The sequence below is a fragment of the Mauremys mutica genome, chromosome 9, assembly GCF_020497125.1.
Source record: "Mauremys mutica isolate MM-2020 ecotype Southern chromosome 9, ASM2049712v1, whole genome shotgun sequence".
NCBI classification, from domain to species: Eukaryota; Metazoa; Chordata; order Testudines; family Geoemydidae; genus Mauremys; species Mauremys mutica.
Window position 1 is genome coordinate 70609722 of NC_059080.1, and position 22274 is coordinate 70631995.

A 22274-nucleotide genomic window follows, 5' to 3' on the forward strand; every position below is an offset into this window, starting at 1 on the left:
AATTGGGTGCCTAAGAATGTACAATTACTTTCTGTGAAATCTGGGAATTGCCTGGTGAGGTCGCATTCATGGGACTGCGGGCCTCTTTAGCACTGAGACTTGGAGAACTGGGACTATAAAACTGGATGCTCATTTTCATAAGTTTTTATTCTGCTGCCATCTCTGTAGTATCTGAGCCTCTGACAGTGTGGCAGCTATTGTTGACCGCTCCCCTTTTCAACAGCTGCAGGAACTTTTTCCGTTCAATTTATTTTATTGACTGTAATACTATAATTGTGGCCTTTCTAGCTATTTTAAATAGCAACCTAAGTTTGTCTTCTTTGATAATAAGGCAAAAAGGTTTTCATCATGCAAAAAAAGAAAAACAAATAGGTTTATTTCTCTGCTTTCAAACTTGCAAAATATTTTAAGATTTGCTAACATATACTTCAGGTTTATTTGCTGATGGTGAATATTTGTTATTATGTAGTATTTGTACAGTGCCCAAAAGTAGCTAGATCTCTACAGTACACATAGAAAGACGTGGCCCCAGCCCTGATACTCTTACCAGCTAATTTTAAAATGACAGAATGGATGGGGAGAGGAAGAGTGAGGATTACAGCAACAAGATCACGTAGTTACTTAGACTCCAAAGTGTATGCAGCATGGACTAACTTTTTGTTCTCTGTTCGTAATGTGTCTAGTGCAATGGAGTCCTGGTCCATGACTGGGGCTCCTAGGTGCTACAATAATACAAATAAATAATAATACTGATATTAAATTACTTAGGTTAGATATGTGTACACCATGATGATTCAATCAGAAGTTGTTTGTTTGTTAATGCTTATTGCTGCCTCATTTGTTGTAGACCTCATGGAAGAAGTGAGTTTTAGAGTAATTTGAATGAGGAGAGGGCTGTGGCTTGACAAGCTAGTACACCGGATAATGATCTTAGCTAACCAAAACATAAAGGGCTTCTGCACTTTTACCTTTATACCTGAATAACCAGCATGACCAGGAACACCAGGAACTCCACTTTCCCCCTGGAACCAATGACAGAAATGTCTCTGTGTATTAATTTGATAGGACTGCATGTCATATAGTTAAATGTGTATTAGAAATTAGTTAATGTTTATACCATACAATACTGTCATCTGTTAATAATTATACATTGTTTCACAGCACTGTACAGGTTTTGATTTTGTAGATGATACATTTTTAAGGGATCTTTTATGTTACAAGAAAAGATCTTTTAACTGTTACCCAGTTATTTGGACAGTGCCTGGGGACCCCTGGTGGCAGGACAAGAGCACAAGCTCGTCAACAGTGCATGTCCTTGCCATGAGTAGACTACTATTGCCTAATCCAGCTGGGACTGGCTGATTGGTTGCTGAATGACCCCACCCTTAACAAGAACAAGTAAGTGGGAAGCAGCCTCACTTCAGCTTCATCTGAAGCCACAGTGCCCCCTTTCTTGTTGAGGTCTATTAATATACCTACCTGATACACTACAATGACTCTCTGGGTAGATAGTGGGTTTAATTCATTAGCCATGTATATTGGAAAGTAATACAGGCAAAACAGATACTTGGATATGCAATTCAGGAGTGAGTAATTTGCACAGTAGTTACAATTCATGACTAGTGTAACTGTGGCCTTAACTAGATTTGGAGCATACAGGCAGGAAAAGGAGAAAGATTTAGGCAAATATAGCTGTGTGCACTCTGTTTTAAATCTGGTGTGGTGCACAGATTCAGAACTCAGATTTACAGGAGACTACATTGGAAAACTGCTCTCTCATCAACCAGAAGACCATATAATGTAAAAAGAAAAATGTACCTAAAAGTGAATGGCAACATGCTTGAAGTGCCGTGCCTGTGTCATTGTATTTTTATACTGCCTTACCTTTACTCCTGGAAAACCGAGAGTTCCACAAGAACCAGGGCTACCCTAATTAAAAGCAAGTAGAATGAAAACCAAAACAACAGAAGCCAGTCTTACATTATTGCTTATAACTATTTCCAAATTATTTAATATAAATGTTTTCTTGCACAAGTTTGTGTGAAAGAACTATTTATTCACTATAATGTTCCCCAATATTTAGTTTCTGCAACACCTTTTCAAACATTTTTTTTAAAGATGGATATGACCTTGAACAATGGATCAAAGCCAAATTAGATTGGGCCCGATTCTAATTTCTACTATACTGTATCATGAAGAACCTTGGAAAAGTCTGATGTGAGAAATACTATATATATTAAGGGTACAGTCCTGAAAACTGGGGACGTGCTTACTACTCTGATGCAGTCCCATTGAATTTGTCAAGGCTGCCCAGAGCAGCCCACACTTTGTCCAGTAGTAAATATTTACAAGATCAGATTCCAAATTTTTTGTCTTTGCAAGGGCACTAAAATCTATTTGGAGTTACGTTTGAGTCTGGAACACATGAATACCTTGTTTTAGGAATCAAAGTACTCTATGTACAAAGCAATGAAAGTTAATTTAAAGCATCTTAAAATTCTGTTTTGAATTATCTTAATATATTTAATCTAACTACCTAGTATTTTATAAACTAATTATGATAAGTACTTGAAATGGTTTATTCTGAAGTTTCCTAACCTGCATTCCAGGGACTCCAGGAATACCTTTTTCACCCTTCTCTCCATTTCCAGGTGCACCCTATTATCATTCAAAACACTCTGTTTAAACAGATTACCCAGAGATGACAGTTCTAGAGAATTTGCAATATGTGCATGGGCAGAAAAAGTAAAAACACAATTATCAGTGTTATGGACTTCATTTACAGCCCCTGGTAAGGGCCAGATATCTTAGACTGACTTCACATTCCATCCACCCTAGTGTCCACTGGCTTTAGTTACCCAGGAGTAGATACACCTGCTGTACTCCAAGCTAAGAATAACCTTTGGGATTTTAAGGCGCCAGCGCATTTATTGGTTATAAATAAGCAGGAACAAGATTTATTTATAAAATTATTTGCAAGGAGGGACAACACACAGAAACAAGTTTTTAAAAATACATAAAGAGAAAATGCAGTTCTTACTCCATACCCCGAAGCCCTGGTTTTGCCTCCCAAACCCACACGGAGTAGTTCCACTGACTTGCATTTCTATGTGGCAGGAAATGGCTAAAAGAAAAGGTGCTGCCTGGACTCAAAGTACAGAAATTAATACTCTGGATCATAATTTACTTAGCAGCAGATATTAACTCTTCCTTTCCTTCCTCCAAAAAAGATCTTGGCCCTAAGAATTGTCTCTGCTTCCATGAGGCCCTATGGATTTCCCTTCAGAAATACATGTTAATGCTGTAGAGTCTGCTCTCTGACTGTTACTGCACAGCAGCATGGAACTCTTCCTGGGGCAGAACAAATGCTAAAGGAACTACGCTGGGGGAGGGGGGACTAGCAACTTTGCAGTAAGCTTTCCTGAGAATACTCAGGACCTGTGGAGTTGGGCGGCTTCCTTTCCTAAGCACATCACACCTCTAAAATCCCACTCCATCTGCAAGGGATGAACCTGGAGTTTACTGTCCTTTCTGCTTCCCTACCTTCTAATTGAAAAAAGACTGATATGCCTGTGTGAGGCAACATTTGATAGTCAGCTGTAAAACAGATTGTTGGTGGACAGATTTTTCCAGAAGATTTTGCAACATTTATGCTTTCACATTGGTTTCCGTGATGATTAAATTCCACAGTATAATGCTATGTTATTTCCTAAGTCATTCACTCACTGAAAAGGTGTTTTTAGTAACACAAAAGGAAACTCTGCCAGCATCATTTAGGAAATCAGAGAATGATCAAAACATAGAAATTTAGGGCTGAAAGAGATCTTCAGAGGTCATTTAGTCCATCCCCCTACCCTGAGGCAGGTCTAAGTAAACCTAGACCATCCCTGTCTAATCTGTTCTTTAAAACCTCTGACGATGGGGATTCTGCAACCTCCCTTGGTAACCTATTGCAGTACTTAAATATCTTTATTGCTAGAAGGAAATGGAACAATGCATAACAAAATATGTTACTTACTTTGGGCCCATGTGATCCTTTGGGTCCTACTAACCCAGGCATTCCTTTTACACCCTAAATATAAATATGTAGAATGTTTTCATTTTAGCATGCAGAATATATTTGTCTTATAAAACTCTGAAGTTTTGTTCTGCTCTGAAAAGTGTCTGTAAATATGGCACCTCCTTCAGACTGTAACCTGTGCGTGTGTAGAGTCAAAAAAGATTGACATTACAAAGCAAATTTTTGCCCTGAGTCAGAGTTGTACAGTTGTAACTGAGGACAAAATTACTGTGGGTGATTCACAGCAGGAAAGATCCCAGCTTGACTCTCATTTCCAAGATTGAGTCTGCAGACCTGGAATGGACCCTTACAATATGTGTTAATGGTCTCTTACAAAATGTGCTGCAGACTTGATTGGTCCCTTGCAATACGTGCTAACTAATTATGCTAAACAATCTCTTCCACCTGCACTTTGCTCTGAGACTAGGAGTTCCTTTCCCAGACCTGAAGAAGAGCTGTGTGTGGCTTGAAAGCTTGTCTCTCTCCCCAACAGAAGTTGGTCCAATAAAAAAATATTACCTCACCCACTTTGTCTTTTCTGAGCTGGCCATTAGCAAAAAAATATCTTTTCATTTGTATATAATATTTGCAGAGTGGGAAGAAAGGACAAAGGGGAATGGTATTTCCTTTTACCCTCCTGCTATGGCACAGAGGCACCTCATGGACAGAATAGGTGGGCTGCAGCACTAACATGAGGCTGGCCTGGCCTCTGTCTGCCAGTACAATACTGGATAACAGCATTTCTGTTGATAATGGCGGTACATTACTCAATAAAATAAATGTCCTTACTATAAACTCTGTGCAAAAATGCATCCTGGGATAGCACTTCCAGTAAACTGAGTACAGTACTGTTTAAAAATAGACTTTAATTTGCAAACCTTTTCTCCTTTAACCAGGAAAGAACCGGGTGGCCAAACCAACAATGGCTGTCCTGGAGATCCAGGAGGTCCAACATCACCCTGTAAAAGCCAGAGAAGCAGTAGAAATGGACATCTGGTTCAACACACTGGCTCTGCAAGGCTCCAAACCATTTAAATCTCCTACTTACAACACTAATATCTCTACTCTTATTGAACAGCTTCTGCTGATTTGTGGGTACAAAGAGCTCTGCAGAGGCCCGTCAACCATCCAGGACTCTTTCAATCAAAAGAAGGTAATGCTCCCTATATCCATTACAAGAGTATATACGATACCATACTATACCCTGGTACTTCGAGCGCCAATGAAGTCAGTAGGACTTCAAGCAGATCTCAGTCTGCCTACACGGATCTCTATGCAGGATCAGGGCAGGGCTCGAGGGACTGTCTCATAAGTAAAACTATATGGACATCTGTAACTAACCATAGAAACTGTATGCTAAATAAAACTATATGGACTATGTATTTTCCTAAGCAATATATATATTTAATTCTACATCCAGGCCACCTTTAATACCTTTAATTGTTTGCTTACCGGCTCCCCCTTTTGTCCATCCACTCCAATACCTGGATTGCCCTAAAGAAAAAAATTAAAACTAGTGTTGGTGAGTAAAAATAATCACAAAAATCCTTGCAAAATAATTTAACAATTAAAGTTTTTGAAACTTTGCTAACAGAAATAGTCAAAGAACACTTTAAATATCAGCATAAATATATATTTCACTGAAACTGTACACACCCCATGGAAAGCAGACACTCACCTGTTCACCTTGCAAACCAGGAAGGCCTGTAGCTCCCTTTAAAAAAGAGATTCAAACAACTTAATATTCTGACTTGAAAGCAAAGCTTTTCACTGAGAATGATCCAGAGCTGCAACTCTTTAGAGGGAGTACCCAAAGGCAAAAATTTCTCCCAGAGCTCACCTGAGGTGCACAGGCTGTGTGCCTAGTGCCGCACCTCCCTTTGGGATTGCACAACCCATGCCTTGCTCCACTTGTCCACCCTTAACGGTGTGGAGCTCTGGCTCCATATCTTCCCTGCCTCCTTCAGGGCTTTGGTTGCAGGGAAGGAGTCGGGAGAGAGCATTACCAGCACTTCTCTGTGCCCATTGGAATTCTGCCTGGACCTTACATGTGTGTGCACAAGCATGTGGAAGGGTTCTTGTACTCTCATTCTCCCACTGCAAACCTGTGTAAGTGCCAGGCAGAATCGGGCCCTTTAATTAACTGCCTTATAGCAAATGTCTAGGCTTGAATTTACACTGGGGCTGACCTTTTTAGATGAGTGGACAAGCATTTATATATGATCTCAAAATGCAGTATTATAGAACAGTGCCAGTCTTACCTGCAAGCCTGGTTGGCCTAGCAATCCGTGTGGGCCCACTGGCCCCATAGCTCCTCTAGGTCCCTGAAAAAGAGGACAAAAGATGTATTTGTTTGTGAAAACACTAGCATCTTAATTTCTTCATCACACAGACTTGCTCCAAATTCTCATTAAGCTCCTAAATGCCTTCATAACTTTGCTAGACAGTAAAAAAAATGGTCTTAACAAAGACAGTGGATTGATGGCTTATTGCAACAATCTATATCCCACTAACCCCCCTTTTTTGTCAAATAACTGCAGAGGCAGCGGCGCCAACCTTCTCCGGTGCCAGTGGGTGCCCAGACCCCCCGCCCCTGGCCCCACCCCGACTCCACCCCATCCCTGCCCCCATTCCAACCCCATTCCCAAAGTCCCTGCCCTAACTCCGTCCCCTCCCTGCCCCTATTGGATCCCTTCCCCAAATCCCCACTCCAGCCCCACCTCTTCCCCCAGCGCGTGGTGTTTCCCCTCCTCCCCCCTCCCTCCCGGCCCCATGAATCAGCTGTGTCGCGGTGCAAGGGCTGGGAGGCAGGAGAAGCAGGGCATGGTGGCGTGCTCGCAGAGAAGGCAGAGGCGAGCTGGAGCAGGGGGGCAGGGCGGGGCCACGGGGAGCTGCCGGTGGGTGCTCAGCACCCACCAATTTTTTTCCCTGGGTGCTCCAGCTCTGGAGCACCCACGGAGTTGGCGACTATGTGCAGAGGTATTAATGGACCACTTCATGTTTAATGATCTCTTACAAAATGTGTTCACTATTTATGCTAAACAATCTGTTCCACCTTGTATTTAGCTGTGACACTCTGACTACCTTTCCCAGACCTGAAGAAGAGCTCGTGTAGCTCGAAAGCTTGTCTCTTTCACCAACAGAAGTTGGTTCAATAAAAGTTATTACCTCATCCAGTACACGCTAGTCTCTCTACAACAGGGGTGGGCAACTATGGCCACATCTGGCCCGGGGGACTGTCCTGCCTGGCCCCCGAGCTCCTGGCTCAGGAGGCTAGTCCCCCCAGCCCCTCCCCCACTGTTCCTCCTCCCCCACGGCCTCAGCTCGCCCTGCCGCCGGTGCAATGGTCTGGGGGGTGAGGCTGTGAACGCCTGGGGCAGTGCAGCTGCAGAGCCCGACTTGACCTGGTGCTCTGAGCTGTGTGGTGGCAGCGGTGGCGTGGCCCGGCTCCAGCCAGGTGGCGTGGCTGTAGCGCCGCCAGCCACCAGTGCTCTAGGCAGTGCAGTAAGGAGGCAGGGGAGTTTGGGGTGGTGGTCAGCGGATGGGGGTGTGGATAGGCGTGGGATGGTCGGGGGGAGAAATGGGGTTGAATGGGGGCAGGGGTCCCAGGGAGACAGTCAGGAAGGAGGGGGGTTGGAAAGGGTGGCAGGGGGCAGTCGGGGGCAGGGGTTCCAGGGGATGTCAGGGGACAGGGAATAGAGTGGGTTGGATGGGGCAGGAGTCCCAGGGGGAGGGCAGATAGGAAGTGGGGGCCGGGCCACGACCCCCTTCCCTAACTGGCCCTCCATACAATTTACAAAACCTGATGCAGTCCTCAGGCCAAAAGTTTGCCCGCCCCTGCTCTAGTACATACTAGTCATGTATATAAATAATAGCACATCGAAAAGAATTAAGCTCAGGTTACCAAAGCGCTGGAAATGCTATAGCCTTTGGGATATAAAAAAAGAGGCTCCCTGAGCGATAGGCAAGATGACTGCTTAACAAAAAAACAGAAAATATTTCATTTGGGATTTTATTTTTATGGCCAAATTCCAGGATGCTCGGCACACTCTGGGAAGACCCAGCAGCCCCACACAGTGAGGCTCTGCCATCCAGTGCTTACTTGACACAGAGATTTCTTGCGGCTTGTGAATGTGACAGGGCATCAGTTGGTCAGTACCCTGCAGATCCACTGGACCAAGACCACTTGCAATGTGGGAAGCATGGGCAATCTCTGCTTCTGTTCCTCACAGCTGGTGTTGGTGAACATGACCTGGCTGTGTTGGCCTGCTCAGCTATTCTTGTGACTTTTGTGCTCTTTCACCTAGTATAGTGTGCTCCAAAAGTGAAGCAGCCTAGCACCTCCAATCACATCAGCTTGAGCCTCACTCATGATACACTCTATCATCGTCTGCTTTTCCTACACTATCTTTAATCTCTCATGTGTGGGTGGTAATAATGAAGGCAAGTCAGGCTAAAAGCCGTTGATCTGTTCTCTCTCCTACTATCATTCACTATTACATTTTCAATTAGACCATTCATATGTAAGGATTACTCACTCTTAATACATGGAAGTAATGTACTCATGCTACAGTATGTTGTTCAAAACAAACAAGCATATACACGAGCTGCAGGAAGATACTTACAGGTCTGCCAGGGAGGCCTGGTTCACCTCTTGCTCCCTGGAATGACAAGTATTTTGCTAAATACAATAACTCCTCACTTAAAATTGTCCCGATTAACGTTCTTTCATTGTTACGTTGCTGATCAATTAGAGAACATGCTCATTTAAAGTTGCCAATGCTCCCTTATAACGTTGTCTGGCAGCCGCCTGCTTTGTCCACTGCTTGCAGAAAGAGCAGCCCGTTGGAGCTAGCTGATGGGGGCTTGGAACCAGGATGGACCGGCAGCCTCCCATTAACTCCCCATTCCCCCAAGTTCCCTGTGCAGCAGCGGCCCAGCAGACTACCAATTGCCGGCAGTTTAGCTGTCCCTCCCCCCACTGCCATGTGCTGCTCCAGCCCTCTGCCTTGGAGCTGCTCCCAGAGACTCCTGCTTGCTATGCGGAGGGGGAGGAAATGAGGGGGGCTAATGTCAGGGTGTCCCCCTCCTCCCAGCTCCTGCCCCCCGCTTGCCCCATCTTCCACAGAGCAGAGGGGACACACAACAGGGCTCAGGACGGAGGGAGTTTCTTGGCAGCAGCTGCCATCTCAGCATGCAGATTAACTTAAAAAGGCAATGTACTTAGAGTGGGATCAGTGTACTTAAAGGAACAATGCGCATCTCTCTCACACACACACGGTGTGTGTCTCTGTCTGCCATGCTGTCTCCCCTCCCTCCATTCGTGCTGCCTTGTAGAGTATGAGGCTACATTAACAACAATGAGTTAACCCTTAAGGGCTCAGCCAATTGCTAGTTCATCATTTAGCAGTAAGGCATTCTCTGGGAAATAGCCCACCCTCTGACTCCACCAAGCTTCACAATCATCATCGCTCTGTACCAGTATTAAATTGTTTGTTTAAAACTTATACTGTGTGTAATAGTATAGTCTTTTGTCTGGTATAACAGTCTTTTGTCTAGTTAAAAAAATTTCCCTGGAACCTAATCCCCCCCCGCCATTTACATTAATTCTTACGGGGAAATTGGATTCGCTTAACATCGTTTTGCTTAAAGTTGCATTTTTCAGGAACAATAACTACAACGTTAAGCAAGGAGTTACTGTAAAGGATCACACTTTCACTTTATCACAGAATTGTGAGCCAACACGTGATTTTTCATCACAAAGAAATAATAATTTAAATGACATCAAGCTTTGGGTTTAAAGAACTTGATATCGCAACATTTAAATATATAATTTAACTATTAACATACATTTAAATATTTTCTAGAGAATTTTTCTAAGAAATTTTATGTTATCTACATACTAAAGCTTTTAGTATTTTAAAGGAAAACTGGCTTCCTCAAGCCCAAATTTTCTTTTTGATCTCACAGTTAAGACACAATGATGAATTAGTGACAACACAATGATTTCCAGGGCAACAGACTACTGTCATTAGTACAGGATTACTGGGTCAACCAAAAGGAAAGAGGGAACATTAAGGGAGAAAGCCTTTATGAAAACACAAAAATGTCCAATAATGAAGAAAATACAGAGAAACAATAACTGACTTCATATACAGATGCACCTATGGGTTTCTAAAACAAGGAACAGTTCATAGGAGAGCAGTTGAAGTCATGTATTTGATTATACTTTTGTTGATTTGATTTTACTTTAAATCATAAAAATACTCCCAAACTGCATGTATGAAAAATGAATTATTGATAAAGGGTGACAGCTCCAGCTCTTTGCTCAACCGTTTCACTGTACTGTATTCAAGTTAGCAAAACCCCCTACATTTAAACATAGGGTTAAGTAAAGTTTTTACTATTAATCTAATTCCAGATGAACTGAAGATTAAATGCAAAAGATAATGAGCCACAGCCTGCATTCTGGTGTACCGCTGTGTGAGAGAATGGAAGAGAGAAGGAAACGTTCTTCCTATCTTCAAGCATCCGTCCAGAGTACAAAGGAGTGAGTCCACCAAGAGATGTGTATGACTACCATGGCAGAGCACTCACTATGTGTCAGCTCTGCTCGACTGAATTCAATGGGAGTTTTGTCATGGTTGTAGGACAGTGAAGGATTAGTTTATATCTCTTGAGATATAAAGGTCTAGAACTTCAACTGGTATAAATCAGCATAACTCCACTAACATCAGTGGAACTATATTATTTACACCAGTTAAGGATATGCTCATAAATTTGTTTTTTCTTTTAAAGCATCGTTAAAATTTTGCATTATCATGATGCGGCCAACCCCAGTACCTTATTGCTTTGTTTATCAGCATCCTACTAGTTTGCTGTTTGCCCTTCCCTGAACCTCCATCTCTCTCTCTGCTCTGTCTTTTAGATCCCAATGCTGCAAAGGTGGGTAAAGTTAATTTGTGCATAAGTGTTTGCAAGATCAGAGCCAGAGTATAACCTCTTTTGGGGCAGAGTCCATGCCTTCTTTTATGTTTGAAAAGCACCTAGTACATTGTAGGCACTGTTAGAAACAATAATATGGATGTGGTGTGCAGGAAGCAGATGCATACAAAACCAAACCTGCAATCAGCAGCAAGCAGTAACTGGAAGCAATTAGGGAGCACAAAGGCATCTTACTGAGAGAATCAGCTACAAAGCTTTCATCCATGTGTTATGTCAACTCACTGTGCCAACTGTGTTACCCATCAGCCCCAAAATACAAGTGTTTGGCTCTAGGTCAGGATTTGGCCCTGTGTACATACAAGCCTGAGATTATACTTCCATAAATGTCCATGGCAATTTGAAATTCTGATTCCCGCAGCAGCCCTAATTCAGCTTCTTTTGTACATCTGTAGAATTTTCCATTACTGTCTACAATGTTAATTTTAATGCCTGTCTATATGTCCCTAGAGAGTTGGGGAGCAATTTATAGCTGTTGTGGGAATTTCCTGACTTTAGGACAATTAATATCTCAATCTGTCTACTGCAGTTAACATATTTGCATTTAATTTCTGTTTTTTAAAAGAGATAAATTAGCTTTTATTAAACAATTTGGAGTTATTAGAATACTCACATTTGCTATACATGTCTTCCTACATTTTATGATTATTTCCACAATAATATACTTACTGGAGCACCTCTAATGAAATCTGAAATATATGCAGAGTTTCCTTTTTCTCCTTTTTGCCCAAGAACACCCTGAAAAATCAGTCAGTAATTAAAAATCAGATTATGTTCTGTAATAACATTATGATCTGTCCTCTGATACTCTAAGCTACTGTACAGTTTCAGTGATAACTTCTCAGTTTTGATGGCATTAATACTCTCTATAACTCCCAGCCATATTTAATTTCAGTGGATGCAGTGGCTACTGGCATGCAAGTTCTTTACCTTTCCTAGAAATTCATACCAGGATTTATAAGAAGCCAGTGGTATCCTGTTTAAAGTAGGAAATCTGGAGCTACTGATTGCTGTATCTAAAGAAACTAAATTCTTCAATCATTAGTACATACACTTTATACCAAAAATAAATGTGATGTCTAATGTGATGTCCATGGGACTTGCTGTAGAGTCTACACATAACTTCGCTTGTCTTGGTACCCACAAAATCTTAATCTGCTTCAGCAGGAACAGATTTCATTGCTCCTGCAAAACAATGTCTGTGCTTAATTAACTATGAAGAGCATGATGTACTCAGAAGGAATGGATATATCAGAACACTTATCCCTTAACACTTACTCTTCACAATAAAGCAAAATCACGCTTGGTGAAATACTGGCCCTACTGCTGTCGATGAAAGTTAGCAAAATCACCCACTATTTTTTTTCCGTGGATGCCCCAGGGCTGGACTTCAATAGAACCAGGATATCCTCTTCCATAGAACATAAATATCCAGAATCTCTACTCAATGAATCACAGTGTCAGCCCAGTCGTACACTGACATTCTAAAGCTTGAGGTCAGAAATGAATAGGAAAGTAATTATCACAGGAATGCAATAATAAATTGAAGAGCAGCAGCTGCATACAGCTGGAGGTAGCTATAGCACAGTGGTTTTCAAACTTTTTTTCTGGGGACCCAGTTGAAGAAAACTGTTGATGTCCACGACCCACAACGGAGCTGGGGATGAGGGGTTTGGGGTGGGCTCAGAGCTGGGGCAGAGGGTTCGCGTGCAGGGGTGAGGGCTGCGGGGTGGGGCCAGGAATGAGGGGTGCAGGGCGTGAGCTCTGGACTGCGGTGAGGATTGGGGTGCAGGAGGGGCTCAGGGCTGGGGGTGCAGGCTCTGGGCAGGGCTGGGGATGAAGGGTTTGGGGTGCAGGAGGGGTTCTGGGTTGGGGGGGGCTCAGGGCTGGGGCAGGGGATTGGGGTATGGGAGGAAGTCAGGGCTCTGGGCTGGGGGTGCAGGCTCTGGGCTGGAGCTAGGGAGGAGGGGTTTGGGGTGCAGGAGGGGTTCTGGGTTTGGGTGGGGCTCAGGGCTGGGGCAGGGGATTGGGTATGGGAGGAAGTCAGGGCTCTGGGCTGGGGTTGCAGGCTCTGGACTGGGGCTGGGAAGGAGGGGTTTGGGGTGCAGGAGGGGTTCTGGGTTGGGGGGGGCTCAGGGCTGGGGCAGGGGATCGGGGTTTGGGGTTGGGGCACGGACTTATCTCCAGCGGCTCCCGGTCAGCGGCGCAGCCGGGGTGCAGAGGCAGGGTTCCCGCCTGTCCTGGCACCGCGGATTGTGCTGCGCACCTGAAGCAGCCGTAGCAGGTCTGGCTCCTAGGCAGAGGGGCGCAAGCAGCTCCGCGTGGCTCTCGCCCACAGGCCCCGCCCCCCAGTTCCCATTGACCAGGCGGTGCTTGCGGCGAGGGCAGCGTGCGGAGCCCTGTGGCTCCCCTGCCTAGAAGCCAGACCTGCTGCTGGCCGTTTCCGGGGTGCAGCGCGGTGTCAGAACAGCTAGGCACTAGCCTGCCTTAGCTGGGCAGCACCGTCGGCAGGACTTTTAACATCCCAGTCGATGGTGCTGACCAGAGTGACCCAGTGCCTTACATGCCGCGACCCAGTACTGGGTAGCAACCTGAACACTGAAAAATGCTGCTATAGCAGAATGGACCTGTTAAACAGAGGCCTTTCTGGAACTGTCACACTGAAAGCTATATGTACCTCTGCCTTATTTACACTTATGTCTCTAAACAAATTGCAAGTTTGATTTCTTTGTACAACAAAATATTTTTATTAAACGAATCTTGTCACCTTTTCAGCTTCTTAAGCTAGGATTTTATATTGTCAACCCTTCCTTTAATTTTTCCAACCATTTATTTGTGATTTAAAGGGACAGTAATAGGCATATATTTAAGATAAGTGAAATTAACATGTATTTAGTTTATATATGAAATTATACAGGAAAATGATATAAACAGGAAGTAACAGGGAAATTAACAGTCCATTGAGATACTAGTAGTAGGTAATCAAGTGGGTATTTGATGCAATAAATCAGTTAGTAAATTGGAGTCAGTCTATATACAGAGTTTAATGTGGCATTATTATACTCAAATAGATAATTAAGATATTTGCTCTGACTTTGTCATGTTTTCCTAGAAAGCCCAATTTATTGGTGTTGGTATTTTAGTTCGGATCCAAGGCTGCGTGTCTGTTGTTTTATGTTCTTTTATATGCTGGGAGTGATAGGTCTGCAAAGGCTCAGATTTCCTTGAACCAGCTGGATTCAGGCTATAATTTTGTTCCATGTCTCACTTTTTCTTTTATCCCATCCCTCTACTTCTTGTAGGTGACAGTCTAGTCCATAAGACATAGTACAGTCAGAGATTTCCTAGCAGATACCGTTACCATGTTGGACAGAAGTTATTCTATTGTTCTGAAAGGTGTAGTGGGTTAGATTTTTATCAAATTGTGTGCTGGTGGCATGTTGCAGCCTATTAAAACTGCGCCACCAGAAATGTTGGGAGGGTTAATTATCGTATTTGGATCATGTTTTATCCCTCTGCTTTACCCTTTGCTTGTATATTGCTTGTTTTCTTAGGCCTGGATTCAGCAAGGAACTTAAGTACATGCCTAACTTTAAGCATCTGAATAGTTTCACTGGCTTCGATAGGATTGCTCTCGTGCTTAAAGTTAGGCATGTGTATTAGTAACTTGCTGAGTCAGGGCCTCAGGCTATTAGTGTGAGCAGTACTAGCCATGTCGTGGAGCATTCCTGGATTACAAACAATAAATAACAATAAGGCCATAGGGTAACGTTCAGAAATGGTGCTAACAGCACAGTACTAATTTTGGCACAGATTAATCAATTCATTGCGTCTTCCCTCAGATGATCTTTCTATTAAACTAAGGCTCAAATACAGCAAACACGGTGTAGTATAATGCTTACACATGGTGATCAACCAAGTACCTTCAGTTAAACGTGTTAGACTTTAGCATAACATCCAGAACTGTTTATTGTTCAGTTTAGAAAATTTAGAGCAGCACTTAACCTAATGACCTGGTAGCCATTCCGTGTTTTTGCAAAAGGTCAAAGACTGTGGGTCAGATTCTTGGCTGGCGTAAATCAGCATAGTTCCATTGCAGTCACTGGAGCTATACCAGTTTCCACCAACTGAGGATCTGGTTCTGAGTTTTTAATCTCCTTTAGCCAGTATTAAAATATTGGACCAATTTTAATTCAGACACACTTTCTGTTTTCAGAGGGAAAAGCTAATAATCTTAGAGGTAATTTTAAATATTTCAGTCTTATAAAATGTACCTCGGGGCCAGACTGTGGCTGGCTATTACATGGGAGCACAAGGTGCTTGTGTGTGTCTCAAGGTATGTCTACACAGCATGCTTCTTTCAACTGCATATGGAGTACATACCCATACAGTCCCTCTAGCATGGGTATAAACAGTAGTGTAGCCGGTGAGGCATAGCTTAGGCAAGTAGAGTAAAGGCACACCTGAAGGGTGTGGGAATATATGCAAGTATGTTTCCTACACAGCTCTCTATACTATAACACCAGTGGTATGTAGCATAGGGAACTTTCCCTGCATAAAGGCCAGACCAGACACAGCTGTGTTCCCTGAGCTTGAAGGAGTTCTTGTGTGATCAAGTATTGCAGAACTTCAGTTTAAGGGTTAGCAAACTTAATTTCATCTTTAACCTAACATCGGATCCTGCAAGGTTCTGAGCACCCTCCACTTCACTGAAGCTAACAGGAGTGGGAAGCCCAGTCAGCAGCTCAAAAAAGGTGCAGTGTAGAAGCAGCTTGAGTCAGGACATGAGCTCAGGTAGCCAGAGCCATAAGCCTAGTGCCATAGTCTAATGCCCCTTTAATTTTAAAAGGTGTTAACCTGGAGAGAAAGTTTAAATGTATTATAATAAAGTTCATAACTTACAAATGAGCCTCTTGGTCCAATGCACCCTCTCTCTCCTGGAAATCCGGGATCTCCTCTTGAACCATTGCAGCCATCCAAGCCAGGTTTGCCCCTGGACCCTTCAATTCCAGGATATCCCTAGTGAGAGTTTAATTACATGTAAAGATGTGGCATGTTAGGTTCAGGTTTTGTCTAAACACAGCAGTGACACTGGTAACCCAGAACTGGGACAGAGGATCACCCACATAGGTCTCACTTCTATACTCCTTACACTGGAAAAGCCTCCCATTGAAATCTATGAGAATTTTCCTTACACCTAGCAATAGGCTCAACGGGGCTGTAATCTGAAACTAGAGTGTTTGGTCTGATAGCTCTTACATTCCCTTCTTTAATGCACAGTAGCTCTTCCGGGTGACACAGAGAATTAGGCTGGATGCTGCTCTCATTAGAATCAATACGAAAAGTTTTTCTTCAATGGAAGCAAAATTAAGCTCTTTGAGAGTAAATTCCTTCTGGAAGCAATAAAGAGCTATCACATTTGGGGAAACATGGAAAGGTTTTATTCCTTGTGAATGACATACACTAAGGTCATCCCAAACTAGCTAGGCCCTTTCTTACTGTTAGGATGCAATTCAAGTAAATAGGGCACAACTTGAGTCAAACATACTGTGAGCTCAGGAAAAAGCACACACAAATTTCTGGGATGGAGGAACTGATTTTCAACGCCCCCATGCACTGACCATTCACTATTATATAGGACAGTGGGGCTGGTTGGGAATTTTCCATCAGAATAATTTTCCTACTGAAAATGCCTTTTGAGCAAAATTGAAAATTTCAGTTTTGCCAAAAAAAAGTTAGGTTTTCCATTGCGAAAACTGAAATGACTACTCCTCAGCTGCCAACCTGGAAGATTGTTTTCTGGCAGAAGAACCTTCCAAGCAGCAAGCTGGCAAATCAAAAAAATCCCATTTCAGTGCTTCTGAAACAATACTTTTTTAAAAATCCCTTCCTGTGAAAAATTTTGCATCCTTGACTTTTCATCCTGATTCAGGATAATTTTTTTTCCCAAACATGCAATTTTTCATGAAAAGGGATTTCTATTTTCCAGACAACTCTAGCAGACACAACCCTGTTGTCTTCTCTATGCTAGATTTTGGTTTTATGGGAGCCATGTATTTTACAGCTCTTCTAGCAAGAATCCCAACTACATGGACGGATATGGAGAGCAAACACAGAGCACAAATGGATCAGAGATCCCCTCCACAGGATCTCTGCTTCCTGGCCTACGTGCACATCCAAAGTGCACTATTTCCACTTTGATTGATCCCTGTGTAGTTATAAAGGACCTCCCAGGATTTAACTCTAATAGAAAATCATTTTCAAAATATTGGATTTAATAGAGCATCCTATCCTTTCACCCTACTCATTTCCATTTATAGATGAAGGAGGAGAGGGATAGCTCAGTGGTTTGAACATTGGCCTGCTAAAATGTGAGTTCAATCCTTGAGGGGGCCATTTGGGGAACTGGGGTAAAAATCTGCCTGGGGATTGGTCCTGCTTTGAGCAGGGGGTTGGACTAGATGATCTCCTGAGGTTCCTTCCAACCCTGATAATCTATGACAGCTTGTACACAAAGCTGTATATCCATCTACCTTAATACTGAGGTGTCCAGATCTATAGTTCCTATTCAGGAATCTCTTGCTGGTTTCAATGGGGTTTTTATTTGAGTAAGGACTGCTGGACGGTGCTCAAAGTGTTTCAACAGAAAAAGAACTACTACTTGGGATCCTTTTTGCTATTTTAAGAATGTATTCAGAAGCCGTGTGGTCTACTTTAGAGCCTGGAGCTAGAGACTACTAGTTTTTAATCCTGGCATTGGCATTTCCGTGCTGCATGGATTTGTGCAAGTCTCAGATAACCTCTCTGTCTCCAGTCCCCCCTCTGTAAAATGGGAATAATAATATTTACTTACCTCAAAGGGGTGTTAATAGATTTAATTAGTTGGTTTGTACTGTCTTTTGGAAAACATGTTAAGTGTGAAGTATTATCAATACTAAATATAATAATGGTTTACTTTGTTTTTCATACATGTACAAAATATGCAGCTCTCCAGCTGATACAGTAATGAAGGGTATAAAACTAACCATATCTGATTATTAAGATAATCTGTTAAAATAGTTCCCTATGGGTTCAGACGAATTGTAATCTTTATAACACAATATTGGCAGTGTACTTACAGGCACACCATCTAAACCAGGAAATCCTGGGACTCCTGTTGGGCCCTAAAAAAATAATAGTAATAATAATAAAAAAATCACTTTTACAATTTTGTTCTTTGAGAACACTTAAAAACTGAAGACAACATGAGGATGTGGTAATGTAAAATTAGGTAAAAAACTATCAGGAAATAAAGTCACATTTGAATCATGAATTTAACACTCACTCACTGCAGGATAAATGGTTATATAAGATGTTTGCAGTGTTGTTGTAGCTGTGTTGATCCCAGGATATTAGAGAAACAAGATGGGTGAGGTAATATCTTTTATTCGACCAACTTTTGCTGGTGAGAGAGACAAGCTTTTGAGCTACACAGAGATCTTCTTCAGGTCTGGGAAAGATAGAGTGTCACAGCTAAATGCAAGGTGGAACAGATTGTTTAGCATAAATAGTTAACACATACTGTAAGAGACCATTCAAGGTCAAGTGGCCAGTTATGGTAAAACACCTTGTATTTAGCTGTGACACTCTCTGACTCTGATCTCTGACTACCTTTCCCAGACCTAAAAAAGAGCTCTGTGTAGCTTGAAAACTTGTCTCTCTCACCGACAGAAATTGGTCCAATAAAAGATATACCTCACCCACCTGGCATCTCTGATATAAAGTGGACAGACTCCGCCTGAGGTTATCCACCTAGTGTATCTTGAACAACTATCAATGATAGCTATGAATGCCACAAATGATACTGGTGGGGGACAATATTAAATTCTTAGGGCCAATTTCATCCATTAAAACACAAGGAAATACTCAAAAGTTGAATTTAGCCATAATGTGTAAAATAATAGTATGTGCCATATTACAAGCTGGCTTCTGCTCCCACTTATATCAATGGCACAATTTCTATTGACTCCAGAGGAGGATCAAGCTCTATATTTCAGCAGAGTTGTACACAAGAAGCTAAATTCTGATCTCACTGACACTGGTGTCAATGGAATTAGACCAGTGAAAGCCAGGGTAAAGGTTGAAGGATTGAAGAACTGTGTAAAACCAAAGGCTGAATTATAATATATATATAATATATATAATTATAATAAAAGGCACCATTTATGATTCCATAAATGGTTCTGTATGTGAATGTCTCTGTGTATCTGTGTTCTCATTGGTACATCTTTAAGTAAATTAGCTGCTGTATTTTATATAACAAATTCCCACAGAGTTTTAAAGCTTTGTCTGGGTAGCCTATTATGAAAATGCAATAAATAGCCAAAGGTGGCAAAGTTATGCCTACTGTACAGTATTATTTTAAAGTTCTATTCTTCCCCCACATATGTGCATGTAACCTTCTTGATGCTAATGTGAGTGAGGTGGAACATATCAAATGGACATTTAGACCCCTGAATTTTAACTTTTTTACTGCCAACTTCGATTTAATAATGTGGGGCCAAATTCTGCAGTTCTTTCTCAAGCAGCTCTATAACTGATTTCAGTGGAAGTTTTGCATGAGTAAGAACAGGAGATGCCGATGTAATTTTAACATTCAGTAAAGGCTTTTATTGTTCTTGATTTGTTTCATTTTGCAATATTCACCGTTATATTTTATATACTAAAAAAGACCTTCCCATGCTATTTCCTACCTTATCACCCTTTTCTCCAGCGGGCCCAGGCAGTCCATTCTCACCTCTCTGTCCTTTTTCTCCTTGCAAACCATCTGGCCCTGTACATCCCAAAGATCCAATTGGACCTTGAGCCCCTAGGTGACCAGGCTGACCCTGAAAGAAACAGAAGAAATAATTCAGAGGTAGTTCAGTAAACAAATATACTTAATCTCCCTCTGGCTGCTGCTGATGGTGTGGAGAACACTGTGAGTAAAACAAAGTTTGAAATATTTATAAATTGTATGTTTAGTAATATAATTACCAATATTTCAGATAGTCGCTTTGAAAAATATTTTGGGAGTGACTTTACTTTTATGTTGTTGTAGTTACTCTCTATTGATATTGCAGTCGAATACTACACTTTGGGCATGTTTATGATTTGAATAAAATGTAAAAGATGCTAAAGTCCTATAGGATTTAAGCTCCTACATCATTTGTCCACTTCTGAAAATTTACCTGTCAATCTGAATCATTTTATAATGACTAATTAAAAAAAAAATCTAGGTTCCAACTGATTACCATTTCATTAGAATGGTTGGGATTTTTTTTTAAGTACCTTTAAAAAAAAGTATATCTGTTCATCTTACCTGTTGATGTTTCAGTGAGGGAGAAACTACCTATTTGGCGAATCAGTAAAATGGCAATACACAAAGTGCTGCTATGTGCACAAAATAAACAAACTGAAAAATATTAGGAACTGGTTTGCTCACTAAGTTCTTTCCCCCATAATCATTCTAGGTGTTACTGGCAAATACAACATCATTAGAGGAAAAAGTGATTGTCCAGCTGACAGTCACTCTTTAACTTAAGTATCAGAGGGGTAGCCGTGTTAGTCTGGATCTATAAAAAGTGACAAAGAGTCCTGTGGCATTATTAAAAAAAAAAATTAAATTGACAATGTCAGCCAGGTCAACATGACAAACTTAAAATATTGGCTTCTGCAGCTAATTCAGTCATCTTTCCCTTCATTTTCCTGTTTGTTCATAATCTGGAAAAGAAAAACAAGCTTTCCTGCTTTTTCCGGTCCCAAACAATTTCTCAATTTGGAATGAATTAGTCCAAAGGAAGAAAATACTCTTTTCACACTGCCAGAAGCAGCTACTTCTGTTAAAAGAGAGATTATCACTACAACAGTCTCTGAATTCAAGTGCTTACGTGACTTCCACCAGTTCACTTGTGTGACTTTCTTTAAAACATCAGCAGCAAACATATATTTCTTGAATGGTTCTTATTCTCAAACTGGATCTCTTTTACTGCCTGCTGTCATTATAGGTTTTCCCTTCTAGTGAGAGAATGATATGGTAGATCTCAAATCAATGAAGGCTACACTCAGAAAAACCTCAAGACTTCTGGAATATGCTGCTCAAACAGTTTCACTTTTGTTTCTACTGCCTGTCCCACCCTTCTCACATTTATCTCCAGAGTTCTCCTTGTCCAGATCTATTCTGCCCCCAACAATCTTCTATTCATTGATTTTTTTGAAACTTTGCACTTTTAGAGAGAGGTAAGGGATTGACTCTGTGTACACAAATGTGCAGAGGGACAATAGTGTTGAGGTCTGTTATTTCTCACCTCTATATATTTATTTTAAAACATTTTTGCTGTTAACAAGCATGTTATCTCTGGAGACACAAATCCACAGTTTGAGAACTGCAAAAGTAAGCATCTCTGATGGTATCTTCTAGACTGAGCACTGAGTCCCATTGGGTAGATAGAAAGATTAACCTAAATAATCTATACAGAAGCCCCTGGAACTCCATAAAATTGGGTCCCTAATCCATGAACTATTGGAACTCATTTATAAACATGAACATCAAGAGAGAAGGAACACAAGTCAAAATAGGGAAAGGACATGCTAAAGAATATTTAGATAAATTGGATGTATTCAAGTTGGCAGCGCCTACTGAAATTCACCCTAGAGTACTTGCAGCAAAGAGTCCTGTGGCACCTTATAGACTAACAGACATTTTGGAGCATGAGCTTTCGTGGGTGAATACCCACTTCATCGGATGCATGTAGTGGAAATTTCCAGGTTACCTGCCTCTGGAAATTGCCACTACATGCATCCGACGAAGTGGGTATTCACCTACGAAAGCTCATGCTCCAAAACGTCTGTTAGTCTATAAGGTGCCACAGGACTCTTTGCTCCTTTTACAGATCCAGACTAACACGGCTACCCCTCTGATCCTAGCATACTTAAGGAACTAGCTGAAGCAATTGTGGACCCCATAGTGATTATCTTTGAGAATTCATGGAGGACAGGTGAGATCCCAGAGGACTGGAATAGGGCTAACATAGTACCTGTCTTTATAGAATTAAAAACAAACAAAACAAACAAAAAAAAGTGTGATGTGTGTGGGAGGAGGGGGACGGGACAAAGAAGACCCAGGGAATTATAGACCAGTCATCCAAACTTCAATAGCTGGAAAGATAATTTATTCCAATTATTAAGCACCTAG

At 41.8% G+C, this 22274-nt stretch overlaps 1 protein-coding gene across 2 annotated transcripts in view; it reads right to left on the reverse strand.

Moving 5' to 3' along the window:
* Window positions 1-22274, reverse strand: part of COL4A4 (collagen type IV alpha 4 chain) — a 132688-nt gene that overhangs the window by 66019 nt on the left and 44395 nt on the right. The window contains exons 4-16 of one of the 2 annotated variants that reach the window (XM_045031178.1): window positions 19795-19929; window positions 18181-18225; window positions 15965-16081; window positions 11732-11800; window positions 8686-8721; window positions 6322-6384; window positions 5739-5774; window positions 5513-5554; window positions 4939-5019; window positions 4019-4072; window positions 2599-2658; window positions 1885-1929; window positions 969-1022 (exon numbers count right to left, since the gene is read on the reverse strand). In XM_045031178.1, coding sequence (XP_044887113.1) covers window positions 969-1022; window positions 1885-1929; window positions 2599-2658; window positions 4019-4072; window positions 4939-5019; window positions 5513-5554; window positions 5739-5774; window positions 6322-6384; window positions 8686-8721; window positions 11732-11800; window positions 15965-16081; window positions 18181-18225; window positions 19795-19929 — 837 coding nt within the window. The remainder of the gene's footprint in view (window positions 1-968; window positions 1023-1884; window positions 1930-2598; window positions 2659-4018; window positions 4073-4938; window positions 5020-5512; window positions 5555-5738; window positions 5775-6321; window positions 6385-8685; window positions 8722-11731; window positions 11801-15964; window positions 16082-18180; window positions 18226-19794; window positions 19930-22274) is intronic. The other variant, XM_045031179.1, reaches the window with a different exon arrangement.